Here is a 22,484-nt window from a genome sequence, read left to right as displayed (position 1 = left end):
TGAGGTAAACCTTTGTTGAGGACCATGCCACAACTATGACCACCACTGCAAACAGGACAATCTGATTAATCCTTGAGTCACTTCCACTCTGTTTCTTCCTTTTGTGAACACCACCACCAAATTTCCAGTTATCCAATTTTAAAAGAGCAGAACAGGTTCACTTGTTTTGTGAACTCAAGTGCACTGTTCTCCAGTACAGAAAGAACTCTTCTCCCACTACCATGTAGGCAGCCTACACACATGGAGACACTATGTTGGTCACAACTGCTGGGAAATCACACCTCCTCCTAACAGCTGGCCTGAAAAAAAAGAGACTAAATGCCAAACGTGCTAGAAGAAAACTCAAATGTGGTCCCAAATCAGCACACACCTGAAGACTCCCATGGGTTTAGATGCTTTTGCAGAATGGAAGATAGAATTAAGAAGGACTGCCTGCCTCTTTAGGCTGGAAACTTGAAGTGCTGTTAGACTGGTGGGCATATTCACAATGAATGTGTCACTTTTAGAAGTTTATGCCAGTTACTCCTCTTCAAGGAAAGTGCAACTGTGATGGATAGTCAGAAAGATGGGCAGCATATCTTATTCACAGCAGCTTCAGGCAACTGTTCAAGGGACCTACTCCCACTGTACTTTTTTTCAGCTTCTGTAAACCATATTTCTCTTCTTGTGAACATGGCATCTCAGATACTTTCCCCCAGTTCCTCAACTCTCATCTTCATTATGTTGTCCCTGTATAAGATCAGCCCCTTCTTGGTTCTGACAAGAGTTCTGCATTTGTCTCAGAAGCACAGCTGATGATCAAGTTGGGAAGGACAAAGCAAAAACAGGACTGTCACCATTGTTGCTCCCACAGACCAGCTACAGGTACGTCCATCCTCTGATTGTCTTGTCAGATAACTTGCCTTTGCAGTCACACAGCTGAGACAACCAAAAGAATTCCACCATATGACATCTTATTTTCATTCCTGCCCTGGGGGGAGTTTCTAGTTGTGTTGCACTGTCTCCTTGTGTGGCCACACTCTATGGGAAGGTGTAAGTACCCAGAAAGGGCAGTGGGGATAATGACAACATAAATAGACTCATAGGAAACATATTCTTGAACTGCTTTCAGTTTAACAGCTCCAGTTCTAACTCCAGTGTGGGCCTTTTGGACACACCATGGAGCAGAAAGTCTGCTGCATCTCTGTGCTTTCAGCTCATTACTAATTTGCCAAAATAGTATGGCTGTGGAAGACAATTCCCACAAGAGAGTCTAGAGGGAATTTGTCTGGTATCTGGCTGACATTCTGAAGACTTTCTTCCAGCTGTGGAATTGACAGCTATGTGAGTGGTCTTTTCCTCCCACTTCACCTACCACAACTTAAGATGTCTCCAGTGCAGAAACACTCCCTGCACTGCTTCAGGAAAAAACTCTCCTGCTTGTTGCTATCATTTCTCCAGGTGACTGGTATACATATGCAGCACTGAAAAAGTTAAAGGGAGCCACAGCACATAGAAATGGCTCATGCTGGTTATGTCTTCCTTTCTATCAAAATACAAAGCAATGTCCCTGAAATATGTGAGACCACATCCATGCTGCCTTTTGCATACTGAATAAAGGCTCAGATGCCTCCTGCTTTAAATGCTACACTTCATGAACACAGTTCTCCTTTGAGAGGACTTCCATACTGATAGAAGGCTTTAGTTTGCTCAAGAAAAGAAGACCAACATCCATCAAACCAGACTGAAGACCACACAGAGAGAGGTAACATGCAATAACCTGTTCCTTGCACCTATAAAGGGGGCAACACATTAGAAGACTTAAGACAGATATTAACTTGGTTTATTGACTTGAGTGTAACACCAATCACAAACTTCATGGATGCTTTGCCAGCTTTATTGTCTAAATTCTAGAAGATTAGGGACATGTCTCGGTTCCAGGAAACCCACAGCTCCAAGGCAGCTAATAATACAAAACCAGTCAGATTCCAAATTCTGCTGGCAGGATACCTCCTCGTTCCTCTCAAAACCTTCTCCAGTCTCACAGCACCTCTCCTTGTTCCATTTGTCTACCAAGTTTTAACTGGGGCAAGCAAAGGAATAAGAGAGTAAACTGTTGCAATGAAGCTGTAAAATGGACTGCTGGGTAGCAGACATGAAAGCAAGAACTGACCTTCTTTTTGCAAACATTCCAAGCCAACCTAAATCAGGTCTGTAGCTGTGACCATTTATGGCCTTCTCCCAGGAAGACAATCCTAATGCGATCCATCTCAGCTAATATGGACATCTAGCAGATGTGGTAAAGGAACATTGCCTGTGGTCTCTCCATTCTCCTGAAGGGAAGGCAGTGCCTCTGGGAGGTCCCTTAGAAGCTCAATTAATATTGCTTCTTTGAGGGGACCTCAGAATCTGCTGGTTAGGTGTGTTAGTTGTATCCATCAGTGTGTTTGCAGAAGCAAGAATAAAAAGGCTCCTGGAGACTACTTGTATTGCTTTGTTAAGTCTGGAATCTGATGCACAATTGATTTGCTGTCAGGCTGGAGGGATGTGCTGCCGGGAGGGTGTTCTGCAAGGTCTAGTCCACATTTTAATTAATCGCTTGAATGACAACATGGACACTTAACCCATTGTTGCAGTAGTGTAAGTGTAAACTGGGTAATGTAAGGAAGTAAGAGATGCATGGCTTGTTAGGAGACAGAAGAATACTTTGCATTACCAGGCAAAAAAACAGAGCAGCTTTCAAGCACACCAGCCTTTCTGCAGTTCTTTATCTGGATGATGACAAGCTAAAATGGCCTGCCACACAGGCCAAAATTAGCATTACAAGTGCTCTCAAATAATGGCATGAAACAGACAGGGTGCAAAACCAAAGTTGTTTTCCAAAAGAGGAATATTCAAGTGCACAAGTACAAGTACACTCCCTGCAAGGGAGTGGGGACTCACTGGCGGTTCTGCTGAAAAGGAAGGGATAGCGATCTAAACTACTGTCACAGCTAAAGCATGGAAGACACTAGAAAAATGAGACTTGATCAGGTTTTGTCCTTCCTCTACAATTATTACAAGATCATGATGAGATAGAAATCAATGCAATGTGCCAGGAAATAGCTCAAATTGCAGAGCTACTAAATACAGCTCTCCCTCATCCTGACATAGTATGAGTGTATCAGGCAGCAAATCATCCCGATGTTCTGAGTGATTGTGTTCTGCTAAAAATGTTTAAATGACCTTCACCCTGTTCCTTTTACTGGTGGCCAGAATATATGCCAATGCTGTATTTCATCCTTCTCTAGCAAAAAGAACTATCACATATCCTTTTAAAGACTTCATTATCAACTTTTGAGCCAGAGAATGAACACAAGCTTACTTATAGGACAAAGTTGTAAATGTTCCCCAGAGGTGCTGAGATCTGCTTGACAAAGGCACATTTTTAAAATGTTACATAATTAAACAATCTGTAGTTAAAATTATTTGTGTTACTTTCCATTGTCAAGCTGGTCTATCTAGTAGAGCACTGTAATGAGCTTGTTCAGGAGCTTCAATGCTTCAGCTGGAAAGTTACACAGACGAGTCTGTCACAAGTTAATTAAGCTGAAGTTTACATAACGATGAACAGCTTTTCATGACAAATATATTCTTCCACCAAAACCAGTTCAACTCTCTGCCTCCTTCGATGTCATGGTGGCTGACTGGTTTGCAACACACAGCCACATGTCTGTGGTTGTCCTTATCTGTCTGACAGAGATTGCACAGCAGTGAAACCATAGCACCATTGTTTTTCAGATAGACTGTCACAGCTGAAGTCCAGCCTACTTCTGCCATGACACTGCACTGGAAAACTAAAGGCCATGCCCCAAAAAGCAGTAACAGCACCACTGGCTGTCCAATTGGTTTCCTCTCACACTTTGTGGCTACAGGCACAATCTTGGAAGAAAGGCATGTTGGGTTCAGGCATAAACTCTGCACTCATCAAATGACTAAATATAATCATACTGATACACATAAATGTCAGTGTAGGTATAAGCCAGATTGAGCTTGTTAAAACCCAGAGGCCTGCTGACGGTACATGGACAGTGTTGAGAAAATGTCTAACAATTAACTGTCATTTGAGACCAGAAGTCAATGACATGCCAGGAATGAGAGCTAAAGAAGAAGTAGCTCTGCTTCTGATAGCAGGCTAAGACGATGGTGGACAGGAAGAAGAAAGCTCTTTGCTCACAGCTTCTGTTTCGCAATATCCCCTCTGGTGCCCAGAATATGCTGTGAAACAGATAGGACTTCCCATATTGCCTGTGAAAAATTATGTAATCCAACAGGCCAGAAAGGGAGAAAAATCCCTGCATAGGCAATTCTCCCTCATTTACCAAGCTGGCATATGCTCATGACCACAGAGTCAGCCAAAAGTCAGCCAGGTCTGTGAGTGGCTGATTACATGTGTTGTGCACTCTATTCTTGAGCAGCAAAGGTTGCAAGGGTAGGCCCCTTTCTCGAAGGAGAAGACAAATTATGCCAGTACTCCCCACTCCTCTCACTGTCCCAGTATGTGCTCCTTGGTTTGTTTTCAAGGGCATGGGAGTGGATTTGAATGAGAGAAAAAAAAAAAAACCACAACAAACCCTGCTCTGCCCAACACAACTAATTCCTTATTTTTAAAAGAGCAGTTACTGCCAGTTTTAATACATGTATTAAAGACTGACTCATGAGTTGGCCCCCTTACAAATACTTTGTAGTTAAAGAGAATGGGAATAGGGACCTCATTAAAGTGAAAGCTCTGTTGAGCATTTTGCATTTCAAGCCAGCTACTTTCTCTATTTGGTTCTCTAACTAAAAGGTTAGCAAACATGAACAGTGAGCATTTGCCAGAACACAAGGAATCTCAGGTATCTCTGCTTGAACCTTGAACTGAATTTAACTACTCAGAGACTGTCAGTGATATAATCATGGCAAGTCTTTTCGATTTCCTGGTACAAACTTGCACATGGAACGAAAACTATGGGAAATGGTGCATAACAGGGATTGTTCTCCTACCTCTCAGCCTACTGTTCTCATATAATGAATACAGTCAAGGAAGTGTTCCTTCTTACTCATATTCAATGCCCTGTACAGCAATGTTACTCTGTGTACTGTGTACACACACTAGTGGGAGGCACAGAGAAGTCACCTTCTCAGCAAGGCTAGCAGTTTATCAAAGCCAGCCTTGTGGTTTTTCAGTGTGGCAATGAACATATCTAACAGATGGAGAGGGAGAGAAAACGCCCTCTCAGCACAGAATGGCTCTTCAAAGGGTGCCATGGGCTTTCTGGGAGGAGAAATCTGCTGGAATTGAGGTTATGAACAGGCTTCATCCACGGTGGTCCATGGTGCAGTACACCCAGCAGCAGTACAGGGTACCCGACTTGCACCATATGAACAAGGTCCTGCGCTTACTGCTGGAAGCTCCAAAGCATGCCCCATGCATAAAGGAGCTCATTGTCTCCCCATCCTAGGTCACACTTCTGCCAAAGGTCACCATGGTTTCTCATTGAAGCCAAGGCCAGGTCTTTCTCAGGGAGAGCTGCACATACATTGCCCCAATATAAATTGCTACAATTCCGCTGTGAGTCCAGTTCATCACAAAATTACCACGTCAACCATGTCATCATGAGCAGAGATAGAACCAAAGCTCACTGGATTAAAGTCTCTGATAGCATTAACCCCTATATGTACGCTCCACTGACAGTTCACCCCAGGTCCTTCAGGAGCACCATGTGAATATTAGCCTTGTAATCCAGACTGCTGAGCTGTGTAAATTAACAGGGTATCATTTATTTGTCCTCATCCTCACTGCTGGGCCCAAGAAGCACCTGGCTTAATGGCAAGTACCAGAACTAAGGCACATAGCTGCAGGGAAGAAGTCGCAGCAGTTTAAAGAAGGGTAACAGGTTTATTGGTGGATAACTGGAGTGCTGAGCCCCCAGACAAGATTTGTTGTTTCATTTCCACACTTCCATCATTGTCCTGATAAGAGGTCACCAGGAAGAATAGACCCTAGCATTTCTATGAAATACAGACAGCAGCTCTGGCCTTACTGAATAGCATTAGCAAAATGTCAGTAGATTCATGTTGTTACCCCCTACCAGCTGCACCATTAAAAAAGGTCTGCTCCTAAGGAGTACATGAGAAAGGGATCCCCAACAGTGTCACGTAGGTAGACAAGGGTGATTTACTGCTCTGTGCAGGGTGATAACAGGGGCATGAATCACCAGGTGCCTTCGGAGAGCAGCTAGACAGGAGCTTGCATGACAAGGAGGACAGGCAAGAAAGCATGATGAGGGCCAAGCCTACCTGCCGTTCTCACATGGACTAAGTAAAGCATTCCTGATCCTATGGGAGTGATTAAACAAAACAGATCCTCTCTGTGCCTCCTCATGGCACTGCAACAGTCCTGAAGTAGCTGAGACAAGTGATGCCAATGAGATCCTTCTGCTAGGCACTGTGTATTAGACTAGGAATACCACACAGATAGTCTGATCCTGGTGGATACATCTCAAGAAACAGTTCCTAAGCTCTCCTGTTAAGTGGTTTTAGTGCTATCGTAGCACCGAAGTGAAACAAAGAGAGCTAACACCCTGACAGGAGAGTTCATGAAATGAGGAAAATAAGACGACTGTAAGAAAGCCCAACGTCCATGATAGCTATTGAGAGAGGATGGAAAATTAACCATGAAAGTCAATATAAAAGCACAACATTGAGGAGATGCTGAAAAACATCTGAAATCACGTGTAAGTGTGTCTCAGATGCTTTCAAATTTCAAATGGCACTCAGATCATTTGAAATCAAGTGTGGCCTTCCCTTTGATGTCAGTCATCTTTAAGTCAAGGCCTTCTAGAGCCTTCAAGGCCCTCAAATTACACGACTGGCTTTTAGCTTCTGTGGTATCTTTGATGAATCCTTCCCAATGGAGGAAAACTTCCCTACAAAGATGAACAGCACTTCATTCTTACAAACTGTTTGAAGACAGAAGAGTGTGTTCTTTCTCTTTTGCTCGAAGTGAGCTGCACTTGGAACAGATCTGGCCCTTGCCATAACCAGTGAACTCAGCCGTCAGCCTGGTATAGTGTCTCCCAGAAGATTTGCATAGTGCTTTCTTACCAGCCCACTCCTCCCCAATACAGGGAAGTTCAGCACAAATACAAGAAAGAGGATTTTCCCAGGCCCTTCTCCCTGAGCCCTTTTCTGATCCCTGAGGAACTTCTTTAAGCCCCAAAGCATCAAAGGCAGATTTTGGCACACATGGATACTTCTTTCATGTGTTGCTGAAGCCAAATGGAAATCCAGGCAGGTAAGGAGAGCATTCGTCTCACACTGTATAGAACAGACTTTGCAGCTCTGAGACCACTTCCGGAGACTAAAGTAGTAAGTGAGCAGCAAGACAGCACACTACAGCTGAACTTGGGTAATGGCACTTTACAGACGAGGAATGGGTAGGCTTCCTCTGTCCTGCCTGTAAATGTATTTACAGCATCAGCTTTCCACACCGTCAGAGACAGAAATAAGAGCAGAATGCCAGCTGCCTTTTCACCTGGCAAAGTTGTCATGCTTGAATGTGAAGGTGGCAACAGTGTGAAGGCACACTGCTCAGCTGCAGGTGATGCGATAATACAGCAAGAAGTCATGCTAGGCATCTAGCCCAGAGACAGAAGGTACTCCTCCCACCACTTGGAGTCCATGCATAAATCTGGTGCTGGGTTCCATCCACAGCTTCATCCCTGCTGCAGAAATCTACCTAGAGATATCTACCTAGGAGTGCAATTTGACTCTCAATGTCTTCAGGGATTAAGAGCTCTCATTGGATCCTTTCCCGTCTTGAACTTCATGGGAAGAGGAATTTTAATTTCCAGGTTGTCCTGCACTGAACAGATTTGCTTTTGTTCTGTTCCCTGAGCCTTAAGTGAGAGGAGAAAATAGATGAGGAAACCAACACGACACTGAGACAATGACAGTTTCCATTAAATACAGTATTCTTTAGCATGGACCACATGTTAGCTGGCTGTCATGTCCTTAACCTAAAGGATAATTCTGTTACCAAAGACCATGTAGGATGCGTTGTTTTCAGCTGGAGTTTGGTCACCTCCTGTGCAAACTCTACCTGGATGACTTATTTGGCCTCCTGATGCCTCTGATGATTTGTTAGAGAACTTGCAAGTGCATTAAAATTATAAATAATGTACAAGTGTCAACATGTTTTATATATTCACTTCAAACAAAATGTGAACTGTGCTGTGACTGCATTTGCTGACTTTGGGCTTATTTTGGATTTAAAGCTTATTTCAAATCTTTTATAAATTAGACCATTACCTTTTTTTTCTTGCCACAAAATGCACAACTTTTCATTGAATCATTTTTACATTCCTTACTGCCAGCCAAGGCTATTCTGTGATGCCTGTCACCCAAAAGCTACTAAAACTAATGCTTGTCAATTAATCCCAACCATAATTTCCAGGTAACCAGCCTTTTTCCAAGGCAAAAAATAAATTTCTTTATCAACTCCAGTCTCTTTACATCTGCTTTATTCCCAACTGTACCACAACCAGTTATAATTGAGCTACAGTTTAATCAACTAAGTGGGCCACCCCGTGAGGAAATAGGAAAAAAAAAAAAAAAAGAAAAAAGGAAAAGAGAAAGAAGAAGAGAGAATCTAGGTCACTCTGTTCTTAAGACAACAAAATAGATAATTGCTTCACTCCAAAGCATCCATGCTGCACTTGAGGTATGTTTGACATCTTATGTAACTAATACCATCTCTAGGTTAGCCAGCCACTTCCTAATAATGTGTCACAAATGCCTCTTCCACACACATCCAGCAATGGAGATGGTGTATCTGACCCATCCTTTTCAGACTGTGTGGAAGCAAGAAATACTGCAACCCATGAGATTTTGAGGGGACTTTTGTGAGCTTTTGAGGAGAAGGGGAAGAAAAACTCTGATTATTTTACTTACATCTGGAAGAAATTAGCAGAAATGCTGGTCTTCAGCTGCTGTAGACTGACAGATCTCTGTCAAAAAAGACATGTTTAGCGCAGCTGAAGATTGTAAATTACATTATGCTGTATCAGAGCAGTGCCTGTGAAGGCTCAGGATCCTATTGTGCAGAATCAGGCCCTGGGTTTCACTGGTCATCCAGAGCTTGTCTCTGTTGGGCTAGATTAGCTCAATTGCTTTCTTTTAATTTGGACTAATTTTTTAAGCACATAAAAAGGACCTAATCTTCTACAATACCAAGCAAAATACACACTAAAGTGAGCCCTAAATAAATATCAGACAAATAACCACATAAGAACCAGTAATAAGACAGCATGTCTACAACTGAGAGAAAAAATAATGGGTGTTCTTGACTCAGGGTGGCTAATTCACAATAGTTGGCTGGAGTTAAAACAGCATGGAGGCTGACATACCCTGCATTTAACCCAGGGAGAGGATTCAAGGTGTAAAGCAGAGTTAAAACTGTAGCAGCTTTGTCTTCACTTTAGCCAGTGTGGAAGCAGAACACTTTTGTCTGTGATGATGATCAAGAGGATGTGTTTTACCCACCTATTTTAAGCAAATGTTAGCGCAGCTGCCAGCATAGCAGGAACACGTATACTGTCTTGGAGAAGAGAAACTGAGGTCAAAGCAGAAGCAGTACCACCTGAAAAGTTTTACCAGATGACAGTTAAAAAGCAAAACCAGAAATCCCAATCAAGTGTCTTAGCCAGGAGGCAAGTCATTGTCTGCATGACAGGAGAACTCAGGCCACATGACCAGAAAAGGGAGCACCTTGACATGGTATTCAGAGAGGTATGAATTGCACTGGGATCTCTGCCTGGCAGAGTGCTCGCTGGCAATACAACAAGATGCACAGTCAGCAGAAAGGGATGGCACATTCCTCTTCTCTTCCAGAAGCCAACAGCTTAAGGCAGTGATCTCGTGTCCTACTATCTGTGTGTGTGCCCTTGCTGAAGGTTTCCTTTGGGTAGGCACTCCTGAAGTTATCAGGCAGTTTTAAGGAGACTTGGGTGGAAAGTTATCAGCTGTGGGGACAGAGGCTCACAATGCTACAGGAGACATTTGAGCCCAAGGGATTCAGTCCTGCATATAAAACATGCCTCTTTTCCTGGGTGCTAAGCCAGCATAAGGCACTCTCCTAAAGTGCCTAGCTGGGTACAGATCTCAGTCATATTAGAATGTGAGCCTGAGTCCAGGATATTGCCAGGGTAGAGAGCAGGAGCATAAAGTGAGGAGCATAAACTGAGTCTAAAAATCTGCCATCACAAGTAAAATAGTAAATATTGGTACTGAGAAAGAATAGCTTGTTCTCAGACAACTGTTCAAAACTGGGAGGAGATTCCAGGGAAACATATAGTTCTGAAATTATTTATTTCTCAACTGTAGCGTAAAACAAATGAGCAAATGTATTGAAAACAGCTGCTTCCATGTGAACTGCAGGCAGAAGTTACCATGGAGGGAATTTCAAGCTATGCTTGTGATGTGAAACTCAAAACCTCTGCCTGGGCGGAAACACCACAGTTGGAAAAATATCCAGTGTAGCTGTGAGCTTGCTTTACTCAGAAGCAACCTGACTAGCTATTCTAGAAATTACTTTGTAAATCCACCAAGTCCTTTGAAAAAAAATCACTTTCAATCTGAATCTGATAGTTGATTTCAGATCATCCTTGGAGCAGTCAGATGATATATCTGGCAGACCTCTCCTCCTCTCATATGGACACAACAGGGCTAAAAAGTTTTCAGAAAAGGGAAAATTAATCACAGCTCTGTGACAACCTTCTCCAGAGGGGCACCCTGCTCATTCCCACTGAGCTGGGCCAGACCCCTGGACCCCATCAGAGACTATCACATATTGTAATAACATAAAAATTGAGTGTAAATAGTAAACCTCCCTTAAAGACGATTTTGTTATTATGGACAGTCTTACAGTGAAGAGTCAAAGGTGTTGTCTGCTTTCTATAGAGGTACTCAGGACAGAAAATGATTTCCTGTCTCACTGGCCCTATCTCTCTAAGCATGTACAATTACACTGATAAATTATTTGAAATCCATCTGAGACCCAGCTTCCATTTCTCCCTGCTTCCCCCAGCAGCAAGCTCCCCCAGCACCTCTGTCCTCTTCCGCTATTCAGAAACACTCTTCTAATTCCTGACTCGAGTATGTTTGTGGCCAATTTATTCACATTATTCTTTTACCAGTATTGTCCTTTACTTTAAGTAGCTCTTCCTTCACTGCAGTGTTTACCTCTCTCATGTATTTAGAGAGAGCAGTTGTGTCCCCTCTTAACCTTTTTCCTCAGCATTTTAATGCATCTCCATGTAATTATAAATTTTCTCTTTCATGCTCCTTTTAATCTGTCCCTGTGCAGCTTGGCTGACATGGAACAGGATCTGTTGATATTTGAACTGTGCAGTAAGAAAAATACAGAGGAGAAAGCTGCAATTGTCACAAATGTTTTAAATATACAAAATGAAAAAAAAAAACAACAAAAAAGACTTGTCTATTTCTAATGGAGACTGGTGTTTTTCTAAACACTCTCCCAAGTAGTTTTATTCCCAGCTAGAACTATGCCCAGGAGTTGCTATGTTGATAAGCTGGCAGTTACCAAAACCTCTGAATATTTTCTCCTTCTCCTCAATTTTTTGTTTGTTTGTATTTTGTTTGTTTGGGTTTTTAAAATAAAATTTCTTTTATTTAATGAAAAATTAAATCTCAAGGAAACTGCAAAGAGAAATTGGTTCATTCATAAAGAACAAAACATTTCACTCAGTAAGAGCCACACATTGATTCAGGAAAGAGTGGCATGCATACGCTTTACTCCAGCATAAAGGAAATGGCTGTCACAGGTTAAAAATACATCTGTTTGGATATAATGTCTTAGTCCCATGCAGTCTTTCAGGTTTGTGATGAGTCTTTCTCTTCTTGGTTGCTGAGAAAATACAAACTGTGTGTTTAAAAGCTTTTCATGAAAACAACATGTTTTAGTAAAACCCTTCCAAAGTCCTTTTGCAAATTAAAATTTTAATTAATACATGCATTTTCAAGGAATTTAATGGACACATACACTTGGGACAGGCACTGGAACAGAGACCAGGCAGTCCCACACAGTTTCTGCCCCTTCAGGGGACATGCAGAAAGTCTCACACTACATGCAATAACATGATGGGAGGGAGGCAGAATGAACAAATCATGCTGCAAAACCTTAAGTAGCTGCTAAGAAGCTTCATTCTTGTAGGTATTGACAGATTCAAATTGTAAAAAGATACACACCAAAGTCAGCAGATTAAATTTATTGTTTGTATTAATACATTTCTGCAGTGACAGCACCCACCCAATTTGAATCAGCTCATTTAAAGCTGCGGGGCAGGGGGAGGAATCAATTCTCAAATTGCACAGTGTGATCGATTTCTCCCTAGTAGAGAGACACAATTTGTTTACGGTATTTTGTTTCTAATAATGCACTGTGATTTGTACCAGTAATAGAAAGGTCACTAGTAACCTTTGCCATGTCTGTAATTGCAGCTGTTAGCCTTCAGCAAACCACATGATCATCTGCTCAGCAACCTGTGGAACTTCTCAGCCAAGCTTTACATCATTTGAGACCCATAGTCCAGCCACTAAAGCCAACCTGCAAGAAACAGAACTGACTATATCCATGCTCTCACAGTCAAGCTGTAGGTAAGAAAATAAGACAGCAACCAACATAGTTCTCAAAGCCATAACTTAGCAAATGTTTAAGGTTCTGTGTAGCTTTGAGCAAGCACTTCATTTCAGCACATGGAATGAGTATACAAAGACAGCACAGAGTTGCAGCCTCCCAAAGAGGAGTGTCCAAGGCTAAGGCAGAGAGCCCTCTGCCCCACCACTGAAAGAGGAGAGTCAAAGAATTTGGAAGAGCCTCAGCATGCTGCATCTGCAGCTGTTGGAAGTGGGAGTAGAAATTCTGCAGCTTTGAGGGACTGATGTCCCAGAGTCCTTAGCCGTTCCTCACAGGACTTTCCTTCCAGCCCTTTCACGAGCTTTGTTGCCCTCCTCTGGACGCATTCAAGTACCTTAACATCCTTTTTAAATTGCGGGGCCCAGAATTGCACACAATATAGGCAGAAGTTATCTGAGAACAAAGGTGCATGGTCCCCCAACATCTACCACTTGCTACAGTGGGCTGGAGATGTCCTGTGTCATTTCAGATTCTCCAGTCTGTGATTTGGAAGCATGTGCCTGCAAAATTAAAGACCTCGTGTGTCACAGGTTTCAAGGATTACAGGCAAAATAGACCCCAGACGTAAATACCAGCACTACCTGCTGGCACTACAACTTGCAGTTCTGCATTACAGTTTCTCTCCTTCTCCAGGACTTCATAAATTAACATAAGCAGTGGAGCACAGTCTAGCTGATGCATGAGGTCCCAGAGCAGGAGGGAGGCTCAGCAGAGAACTGCAAATGTGAGAAACAAGTGGCTGAGCTGGGGGAGAAGGCGGCAGGAACCACTGTGTTTATTTCAATGTCTCTTCCATCCTGGACAGGTCTGCATTGCCTCTAACTGCACTCAGTCTCACTGACTTCTCCAGGGAAAATCAAGGACTTAATCCCTACATCACAAGCAAGTAAAGTGAGCAAATGCAGCAGCAAACTACACACTTCATAAGCCACACAGAAGGCCACTGCTAAGATGTTGCTAAACACTAGTACAGTTTCTATTCAGACTTATCTGGCACTCACACACCCTCACATCTTCACTAATGTAAGCTCAGCACAGGGGCTGCTTTTTCAGAGCCTGTGGACAGTGACTTAAATCCCATTATCTTCAGGAGGGTTTAAATCTCTGCCTACCTTCGAGAACAAAGGGACTCCCTCTGGACTGTGTTTTGTGGTGTACCTAGCTGAACCAAAACTGCCAGTAATGGACATGAAGTAGGCAGTCCCCCCCTGCTGGCATATACCAGGTGGCAATCTGGTCACATTTGTCTTCTGCCTACAGTATTTTAAGAATCTGTATGAACAAAAACAAGTCTCCACTGAATCTTGACAGATAAAGTGAATGCCAAGCAGCAGTCCTCACTCTAAGCTGCTGCCAATAAAACAGAAAATCATGTCTGTAATATAGCTTAGTGAATACATATCCAGAAACTCAAATGTACCCTTCCTCCTGATGAGGCTTGCATTGCACAATGAATTCAAGGGGTACTGGTAGCATGAAGAAGAAATTTAGACAGTACCGTTCATATGCATCATTATTTATGAAATGAGTTACATGATTTATCCACAGGCTGACATTAGGAAAAGTCACTATTTAAGGCAGGCATCCCAGCTAGACATTTCTCCTATCCATGGCAATAAAAGGAACACATCGAAAAGGGCCCTGCACAACACCATATAATAGAGTTAGAGCTATTGTGTGTTCCATATATCCATACCTTCACAGCATTCTGGTCTGCACAATGCTAGTTTCTGCTGTAAGAAATCTCTCTCTCTTCAACTACATCATGATCCCACCTCAAACAAATCCTCCTCACCTTCCCATGAGCTTTTCCCTTCTCTTTTTCTATATGAAAAAGCCTAAGACCCTTGACCCTTGAGTCTCCCAGTAATAGGATGACAGCCAATATAGCTTCATGAAATTTATTGTCTTCTACTTCAGTCCAGTTTCCCTATTTGTCCAAGCCACCAGTGACAGTGGAAGTGAGACAGTGTAGTATGACAGGTGTTAATGCACCCTTTGCTTTCACACAAACCTATGGAGAAATAAACATTCCTGTAGGGAATTCCTCAGTTCCTCTAGGGACCATTTCAGGTCCTCCACTTCTAGCTTTTTCCTGGGAAGTCATACACCTCGGTCATGATTACAGTGCTCCAGAGCTCTGTCCTGGCTTGGTAAAGAGCACTCCTAATGTAAAATGCAATCATGAAATCACTCTGGTTGTCTTCATTTAGCGAACTGTCACAGGAACAGCAGAGTGACCAATCACCCTAGCTACACACACATTTATGTCAATGTCTGCTGGTGTGGCAAGGTCAGAGGTACAAATTATTCCTTTGCTGTCTCTGTTACTTCTACAGAAGAAGCAGCAGCAATTTTAAGCCTCTACTCTTCCTCTTGCAGTTTTCTACTTGTTGTCCTACGCAGCTAATCAACATCATGACTGCACTTCATCTCTATGGCTTCTGTCACTGTCAGACAATAAACAGAGTGGCTTTCACACAGGGTGCTGAAAGGTCTCAGGAGCACAAAAAAAGCCACAGAAGCAAATTGGCCAAATAAGCTAATATTTTGTACTGCTTTTCCTGGACCACAGTCCCCACTGCTAATGAAAGGGTCAAGGATTTTACCTTGAAGATGCCAGGGATTTGCAAAGACACATTTCAAACTTGTCAACCACCAGGCAAAGACTCTGCTGCCAACACCAGCAGCAAAATCCCAGTGCTGGCAGCACAGCAGAGGACGGCCTTCTACTGCACAGAAATAGCAGGCTTCCGCAGGCTGCCTTTAACAACAAGTAAGGGAAAGAACACATTCTACTTCAGCAATACAATAACCTGCCAAACTGATTTCACAAAACCTAAATCCCCTAGTCACACAGACTTCCAAACAAAGCAACTCTACACAACATAACCACCTTTCCTTGCTTGCTAACTTAGCTCACCTACCTTTCAAAACACCTCATTGCTTTCTTCCCATCTGACTGGCAAAACTCCAAGGAAAAACAAATTTGATTGTCCTATGCCATTAGGGACAAAGGAAATGTCTTCAAGGATTGCTTCAAAGGCAATGGGAAAACTCCCACAGGAACGTTCTGCTAAGGCTACTGTTTATTGTTAATTAAGCAGAGTGTGAGACATCCTCTTCCTCAATAAGGTGAGTGAGGAGGTTGGAGAACAATGCTGTTTTCTGTCCAGTACCTCCTCTGATCACCCCAGTATGAAGAAACCTGGTCCCAAAGTTCTCATATGCTTCACAGCCCTGCAAAGCCCTGTCCAGCAGGAAAAGGGTAAAAGCACCCCACCTGCAAACTGTTTTCAAATCCAGGCTCTTAGCTACCACAAGCTCTGGCCTAAGCCCTGCTTTGGTGCTGGATGCTGGAAAGAGGAAATACCATGCCTATAATGCTCAGGCAAGGAAACCAAATTGGCCCTCAGCCTTTGTGAGGTATCCGCAGCTGAGATGATAGTGAAAGGGTTAAGCTGTCATAGCTGTAAGTGGTCTGCAAGCAATATCTATAGCAAGCCTGATTCTCTGTAAATTGGAGGGGACCTTACTGACAAAATTGCAATATTTTTTTTCTTTCTTCCAGGAGTGCCAGAAGAGATTTTGAGGATGGGATAAGAAATTTTGCACCATTCAAAAAATCCCAAGCAGACAGCAAAATGAATTCAGAGGTGTTCTGGGAAAAGCCACATTAAACTAAAATCAAAAAGCCATGAAATCCACAGGAAGATCTCCCTGAAAGTGGGGATAATATATCCTAGCCAAAGCAAGCTTGCCATCCATCAGAGGTTTGGTGCTTTGCTCAGTTTGGGCATCTCCCTCCGGATGTCGGAACTGGAAGACAAAAAGGGTTCTGGCCCCATATTAACGAAACAAAATGTAATCTTTGGTCCTTGGCTTGCTGTGCCAGTGCGGCCAGATCGCATGCTCGCGTCAGCTTGGTCTTTAACTCCAGTGGGAAACAAGTGTCTAAAACCACTTTTACTATCCATGCTACATTTGCCCTGAGAGATCTTGTTTTTTCTCTTTGAAACTATTTCTAATTTAAAAATAGATCTCTACTTAATAAATTAACATTTCCTGGATTTTACCATTCTGGAGAGACTTCTCTTTTACTGAGTAAGTGGGCAAGTTCCAGACACATTTTGCTAACACATTAAGTCATCTGCCAGAAGAGCTGGTGCCCTGGGCAGCATCTTGACAGACATCAGAAACGCAGGCTTCACCAAAAGATGCTTTTTTGAATTTGCCTTCTTTTGCCTAAGCACCTCCTATTATAATGCAAATTCTGATCTTGGCATGCAACATTATGTTAGAATGAATGTATGCCCAGAATAAATGCTGTTAAACATGGGCAGACACTGCTTCCAACTCAGGTTAGTCACTAAGCTGCAAGAAAAGGCATGCATCTCAGCTATTACTCCTTTGCTGCAATCCTCCTCCCCCTGCCTTTAACTGCAGTCTCTAAGCAGTTATTTCTCTTTAGTGGATTCACAGATCTCCAGCTGCAGTAGCTATATCTCCAGTTTGCAGGTACACTTGTTCATTTCTGTGCGAGCAACCTTATTTACACCATAGTGAACAGTGCAAAATTTGCTCTTCTCAAAACTACTTCTCCTTCAAAACAGGCACTGAAGAATAATGAAATGTAACACTGCTACCATATGAACTGTTATCTTCTCAGATAGGTATCTTCATACCTTGCTATTTTGTGCAATCAAATTAGACACTTTCTTCTCCAGTTTGATCTTCCCATTCAAAACACCCCAAATAAAACTTGGGTTGCTTGCTCTATTCTTGACTGTGAGAATTTTGCTTTCTTGGTGAATAAAAAAAAATACAGTTCCTTTGCTTTCAAAGACGAAAATCATGTTTCCATGCCATGGAGAGTGTCCTGCAGTAAATGTTGAAGCTGCATATGACATCAATAACACCATGCATGAAACATTCCCACAGTCCCATGACTCTATAGTTTCTCCAAAGGAAAATGAATGGAAAATGCACACAGGAGATAAATACAGTACAAAAGAGAATGATCAGAACCACCTCATCGACTTCCTCTGAGGGCAACTATTCCAGTTCTCAGGAGCAGCCAGCAGAGTAGCCAGCATTCAGCACTGCCTCAGTGATAGCCTTGTTTTGACTGAATGTTCAGGCCAAGCAGCCCAGAAAGGCAGCATAACTGTGGCAGAACAAAGGAATCTTATTCCCAAATACTTCCGTGTTGTTTTCAATTTCTCCCCCCACCCCACTGCCTTTTCTATTTCCCACCATTAGGTTAAAACAATTCATGACACATGGAAGGAAATATACTGAAACCATATAAGAGGTTGGCTTCAAATCCAGGTGGCATGTGTGGGGGATACTTTATTACTGTTTCCCTGCTTACTGTGGCAATATTCTTATAAAAAATAATTCTCCAAATACCAGGTACAAAAATTTCTGCACTGGCCCTTTTTTTTGGACAAGGTCTGGCCAACATTTGCGGGGAGGATGAAAAGGGTGCTTATACAGATACACAAAATGCTACTCTTTCTTTAGGTTTACCCTGGCTAAACCCGTCTGCAGCCTTTGTAATACCTGCCTCAGTGGCATGGCATGAAGCAAAGCAAGACCTGCACGCTGTACAGCAGGATATGCAGCCAGCTGGTCCGGTGCCAGATTAGGCATGACCCAGGGCCTGCACACCTCGTGTGGGAGGTCTCTCCCCTGCCGTGGAGCTTTGGTCGCTGCTTGTTGCTGCCCTCTCCTGCTCAGATTCTTCAAACACTTGGCTCTGGGATCATGAATCGGTGAAAGGCATGCTCTTCCGGGTCTCCAAACAGCTCTTCCAGCTGCAGACCCCAGCAGAGGCTCATAGCAGTCCATCCCCTCTCTTGCCAGGTGCAAAGGGGACGGGGTGGGGGGGAATGCAAGGCCCCTTATATGCCAACCACACTTACCTCCTAGAGCTTGTTTCATAACAAAGTCCATGGTGATGGCTTAGGGGTGCTGCCCACCGTCACAGCTCACATGCACAGAGACCAGGAATCCTTGGAGGGCAGCCTGTGAAGAGGCACAATCAAAAGAGGAATGGTGTCTCTAGGAGGAGAAAAGGCTGTTGCTGGGTGATTCTCACCTCTCTCCCCACAGCTTTCCTTCCCTTGCCTAAGTGCAGGCAAGTTTCCAACCCCCCATCCCTGCAGACCTGGCTATGCAGGACAAGGCACCTGGGGAGCTGAGCTGCATGCTGTGGCGGGTGGGGAACGGGCAGCAGGAGGAGGAGGTAAGGGGACACGGCGGTTCCCCCAGGCAGGGCAGGTGGCCGGGAGCGATCCCGGAGGAGCAGTGCGGCTCCTCCCGGCTTGTCTCCTGCAGACAGGCAGGAAAGCGTTAAACCTTTGAACTTTCTCGTTTCCCCGCCTGCCTCTCGCCCCCTCGGTTTTCGGAGGTCTCGCTCTGGAGTAACAGCTCCGCCGGGGACCGCCGAGGGAGCATTTGAAGGTGAAGCGCTCCGCAAGTGCCCGGCAGGGCAAGTGGGGGAAGCTGAGCGACTTGGGTGCGGATGCAGCCCAGGCGGCGGGATGGAGAGCACGGATGCGGGGCAGGCTCCCCCGCCCTAGCCCTTCGGAAACCTCACCCAGAGAGCCCCCCAGCGCAGTGCCAGCGAGAGCTGCACCTCCTCAGGAAGAGCCGGGACGACTCAAGGTTGAGACCGGCCGGCCCCAGGTGTAGCACAGCAGCCCCGCCGCGCAGACTGCTGCCTCCCTCTGCTGGCCTCGGCCGCGGGGAGCGGCGGGCTCGGCTCAGGGGCAGGCTGTCCCCCCCCGCCCGGCACCGCCTCCGGTGCCGCGTCACAGCCGTGCCGTGGGGCTGCGCGGCCCGCTAGTACCTGGGAGGATGAAGGCTTCCCCCATCCCTGCGCGCCCACACCCCGCCTCTCCTCGCTGCCCTGCCGCACGCCGGCCGGCACGGCCCGGCCCGCCCGCCCCGGCGCCGATACCTCGCTCGGCCGCGGGCGCTGTGCTGAGTTGAGCCGGGCCGGCGGCAGGTGGCTGCGGCGGCTCCTCTCCGCTCCGCCTCCCTCCGCTCCTAGAGGCTCGGGCCGGCGCCCATGTGCCTAAGGGCTGTCGGGGAAGTTGCGGGTGCGGGGTGAGGGAGAGAGAATGAGTCCAGAGCTTCTCCCTACTTTTCCCCCGCGCCCCTCTTTTTATTACAGGATTTCCGGACCATCCCACCGACACGGTCCCTCCTTCCTCCTCCCCTCGTTGCGGGAGCTGGGCTCTCCCTCCCCCTGCCTCCGGGTCCCCCGCCCCTTCCCTGCACCGCCCTCGCCCCTCGATGCTCGCCGCGGAGGAGGTCCTCAGCGCTCCCCAACCCCTCAGAGGGTTGCGTGTGTTTGCATGCATGTCCCCCACCCCATCCCCGGCTGTCTGCAGCAGCCAGGTGTGCTTGCGCTTTGCTGTGGGGGAAGGAGGGGAGGTTGTCAGCCCGCTGTTGCATTTAGCAATTGCTTCCTTGCACCTTCTCGGGAGTCAGTGTGTGCGCGCCAGGGGAAATCTCTGCAAATACTGCTTCCTGCAAAAAGGGGAGGGGGGGGGGGGGCGATCCGCGTCCTCTGTTCTGTGTCCTTCCCGGAGATCCCCTCTCATCCCCTAGGTCCTGGAGGGAGTTGGAGAGGCAAGGAAGAAGACAGGGGGGGAGTAGAGGCTTTTCCTCCCTCCTCCTTCGCCTCGGATTTTACTGTGGCCGGAGAAGCATCGCCAGCTGCTCGGCTCAGTTCTCTCGCTATCCAGTGGTGTTTGCAGCCCAAGAGGAGGCTGGGGGTGGGAGTGGGGGCTGAGGGGGGGGGGGGTGGCGAAGTCCCCTCCCTGCCGTTGCCGCTTGAAGGGAGCGAGTGCCGGGATCCGTTGTCGAGCCCGGATTCGGGACGGCATCTGAAGGTGAGGAGGAAGGAGCTGAGTGCGCTGCGAGCGCTACGTGGCAAAGCAGAGCTACAGCCCCTCACGGCACCGGCACCCACCTTTAGGGGCAGGTGCAGCTCTGCTGCTGATGCGCCCTTCTGTCGCCAGCAGGAGAGGTGGGACAGCAGCTCCCAAAGCAACAGACACGGGGCTAAAAGGGGGGTGGGGGTGAGAGGTGCAGGATGGTGCTGGCAGAAGTGGGAGCCTGGGGGTGGGGGAGCAGCGACGCCGGCATCCTGGGGAGGCGCTGGCATGGCCCGTTGGGCGACCTCGTCTGAAGGTCAGGGAGGGCGCCGAGGCCGCACCTGGCACCGCGGGGAAAGGCATGCAGGTGCAGCAGGCACGGCAGGCAGACCAGTCCCTCTCGGGGCAGCGATGCCAGCCACCGGGGCTCCGCAGGCTGCAAAGCTCTCGGGTGCCAGCTGCAGATGTAGTAGGGCATGCTTCTATGCCCAGGACGGTGCCTACCCACCTGGGCCTGCCTTGGTGTCCCATGTCTGTCAGCATTTAAGAGGCATTTGGACAATGCCCTTAATAACATGCTTTAACTTTTGATCAGCCTGAAGTAGTCACGCAATTGGACTAGATGATTGTTGTAGGTCCCTTCCACTGAATTATTCTATCCTATTCTATTCTATTCTATTATTCTATTCTATTCTATTCGCTCCCAGAAAGCCACTTTTCCAACAGACACTAGCATCAGCCTAGGAAGCTCGGCTGGGTAGGCATGTGCTGCACATTTACTAACAAATTTCAGAAAGGAAGAATTAATACCAAGAGGGGGTGGCCAACCCTCTTGTTTTAGCCTTAACTCACCCCCAGCATTTCCAATCCAAAGGGCATACTGGTATCTTTCTGATGCTCTCTTTCCATTCATGCCGTAGCAGTAGCTCAGCATAGATGGCTGTGGCCAAGAAATGAACCTGGGAGCCTGCTGGAGTTGTGTGGCCAGGTTCCTGTGCAGTTAACACAGTATTGCCAGGTCTGCGTTGCCTCCCCAAGTGCCTATATAATTTTGAGCAAGGCTTATAGTTTGGGTCTGTCACACAACACTTCACATTCTTCCTTTATCATGTTATTGCTCTTGGAGAGGATGACAGTGTGCCCTCCCCACACTACTGAACATCCACATTCACACCTTTCTCTTATATCCTGGAGTTTGGGAAGGAACAATTCAAATGCCCTTAAACACAAGGATCAGAGAAGTATAGGCTAAAAGTTAAAACAACTAATTGCCTAAAACCAGGTTTCTCCTCCCTGCTTTGGGAATCCTGGAGCATGCTATGTGAAGGAACTCCTGTAGCAGCCAAGGGTCAGCACAGCCAAGTGGGGTTGCTGAGAAATGTTATCCTTCCTGTGCATAAGCTCCTTAGAAGCTTTGCAACAGCAAATGTCCTCCCTTCCCTTGTGTGCAGAGAAGAAAGTGATGTCATCCACAGGGGCTTTCACAAGCTAGGCAAAACAATAGGCACCTCAAGGAGAAGACCCTGAGAGGTCCTTAAGCTTCTCATTGACCTCTTTAGAGCTGCTGGTCTGTCCCCAGAACCAGCTCACTCTCCAAAGGTCATCTACCCACGGTTCTGTCCCCAGGCTACTCCCACTCTTTCCAGATTATACAGCTGCCACAGAAAATCAAGACATGTGAGGCAGTGAAACATGACCCCAGCACCAACTACTTCACAGCTCCCTCTTCTTCAGGAGAACAAGGGGCAGGATCACCAAACCACAAACCCTGCTGTGATACTCCAAGTCCCAGCTTCAGCATCTCTTCTCTACCCCAAGTGCCAGCTTCCAAGCAACTCCCACAGGATGTACCTTCAAGATGAAAACCCAAATGC

At 45.8% G+C, this 22,484-nt stretch overlaps 1 protein-coding gene across 2 annotated transcripts in view; it reads right to left on the bottom strand.

The window, feature by feature from the left end:
• Positions 1-19,953, bottom strand: part of CPLX1 (complexin 1) — a 119,477-nt gene extending 99,524 nt beyond the window's left edge. The window contains exons 1-2 of one of the 2 annotated variants that reach the window (XM_052777794.1): positions 19,686-19,953; positions 18,646-18,748 (exon numbers count right to left, since the gene is read on the bottom strand). In XM_052777794.1, the coding sequence (XP_052633754.1) occupies positions 18,646-18,676 (31 nt within the window). In that variant the 5' untranslated portion in view covers positions 18,677-18,748; positions 19,686-19,953. The remainder of the gene's footprint in view (positions 1-18,645; positions 18,749-19,685) is intronic. The other variant, XM_052777793.1, reaches the window with a different exon arrangement.
• Between the last annotated feature and the right edge of the window lie 2,531 nt (positions 19,954-22,484).

The sequence above is a fragment of the Harpia harpyja genome, chromosome Z (assembly GCF_026419915.1).
Source record: "Harpia harpyja isolate bHarHar1 chromosome Z, bHarHar1 primary haplotype, whole genome shotgun sequence".
Classification (NCBI taxonomy): domain Eukaryota; kingdom Metazoa; phylum Chordata; class Aves; order Accipitriformes; family Accipitridae; genus Harpia; species Harpia harpyja.
This window is presented reverse-complemented; position numbering and strand designations above follow the sequence as displayed.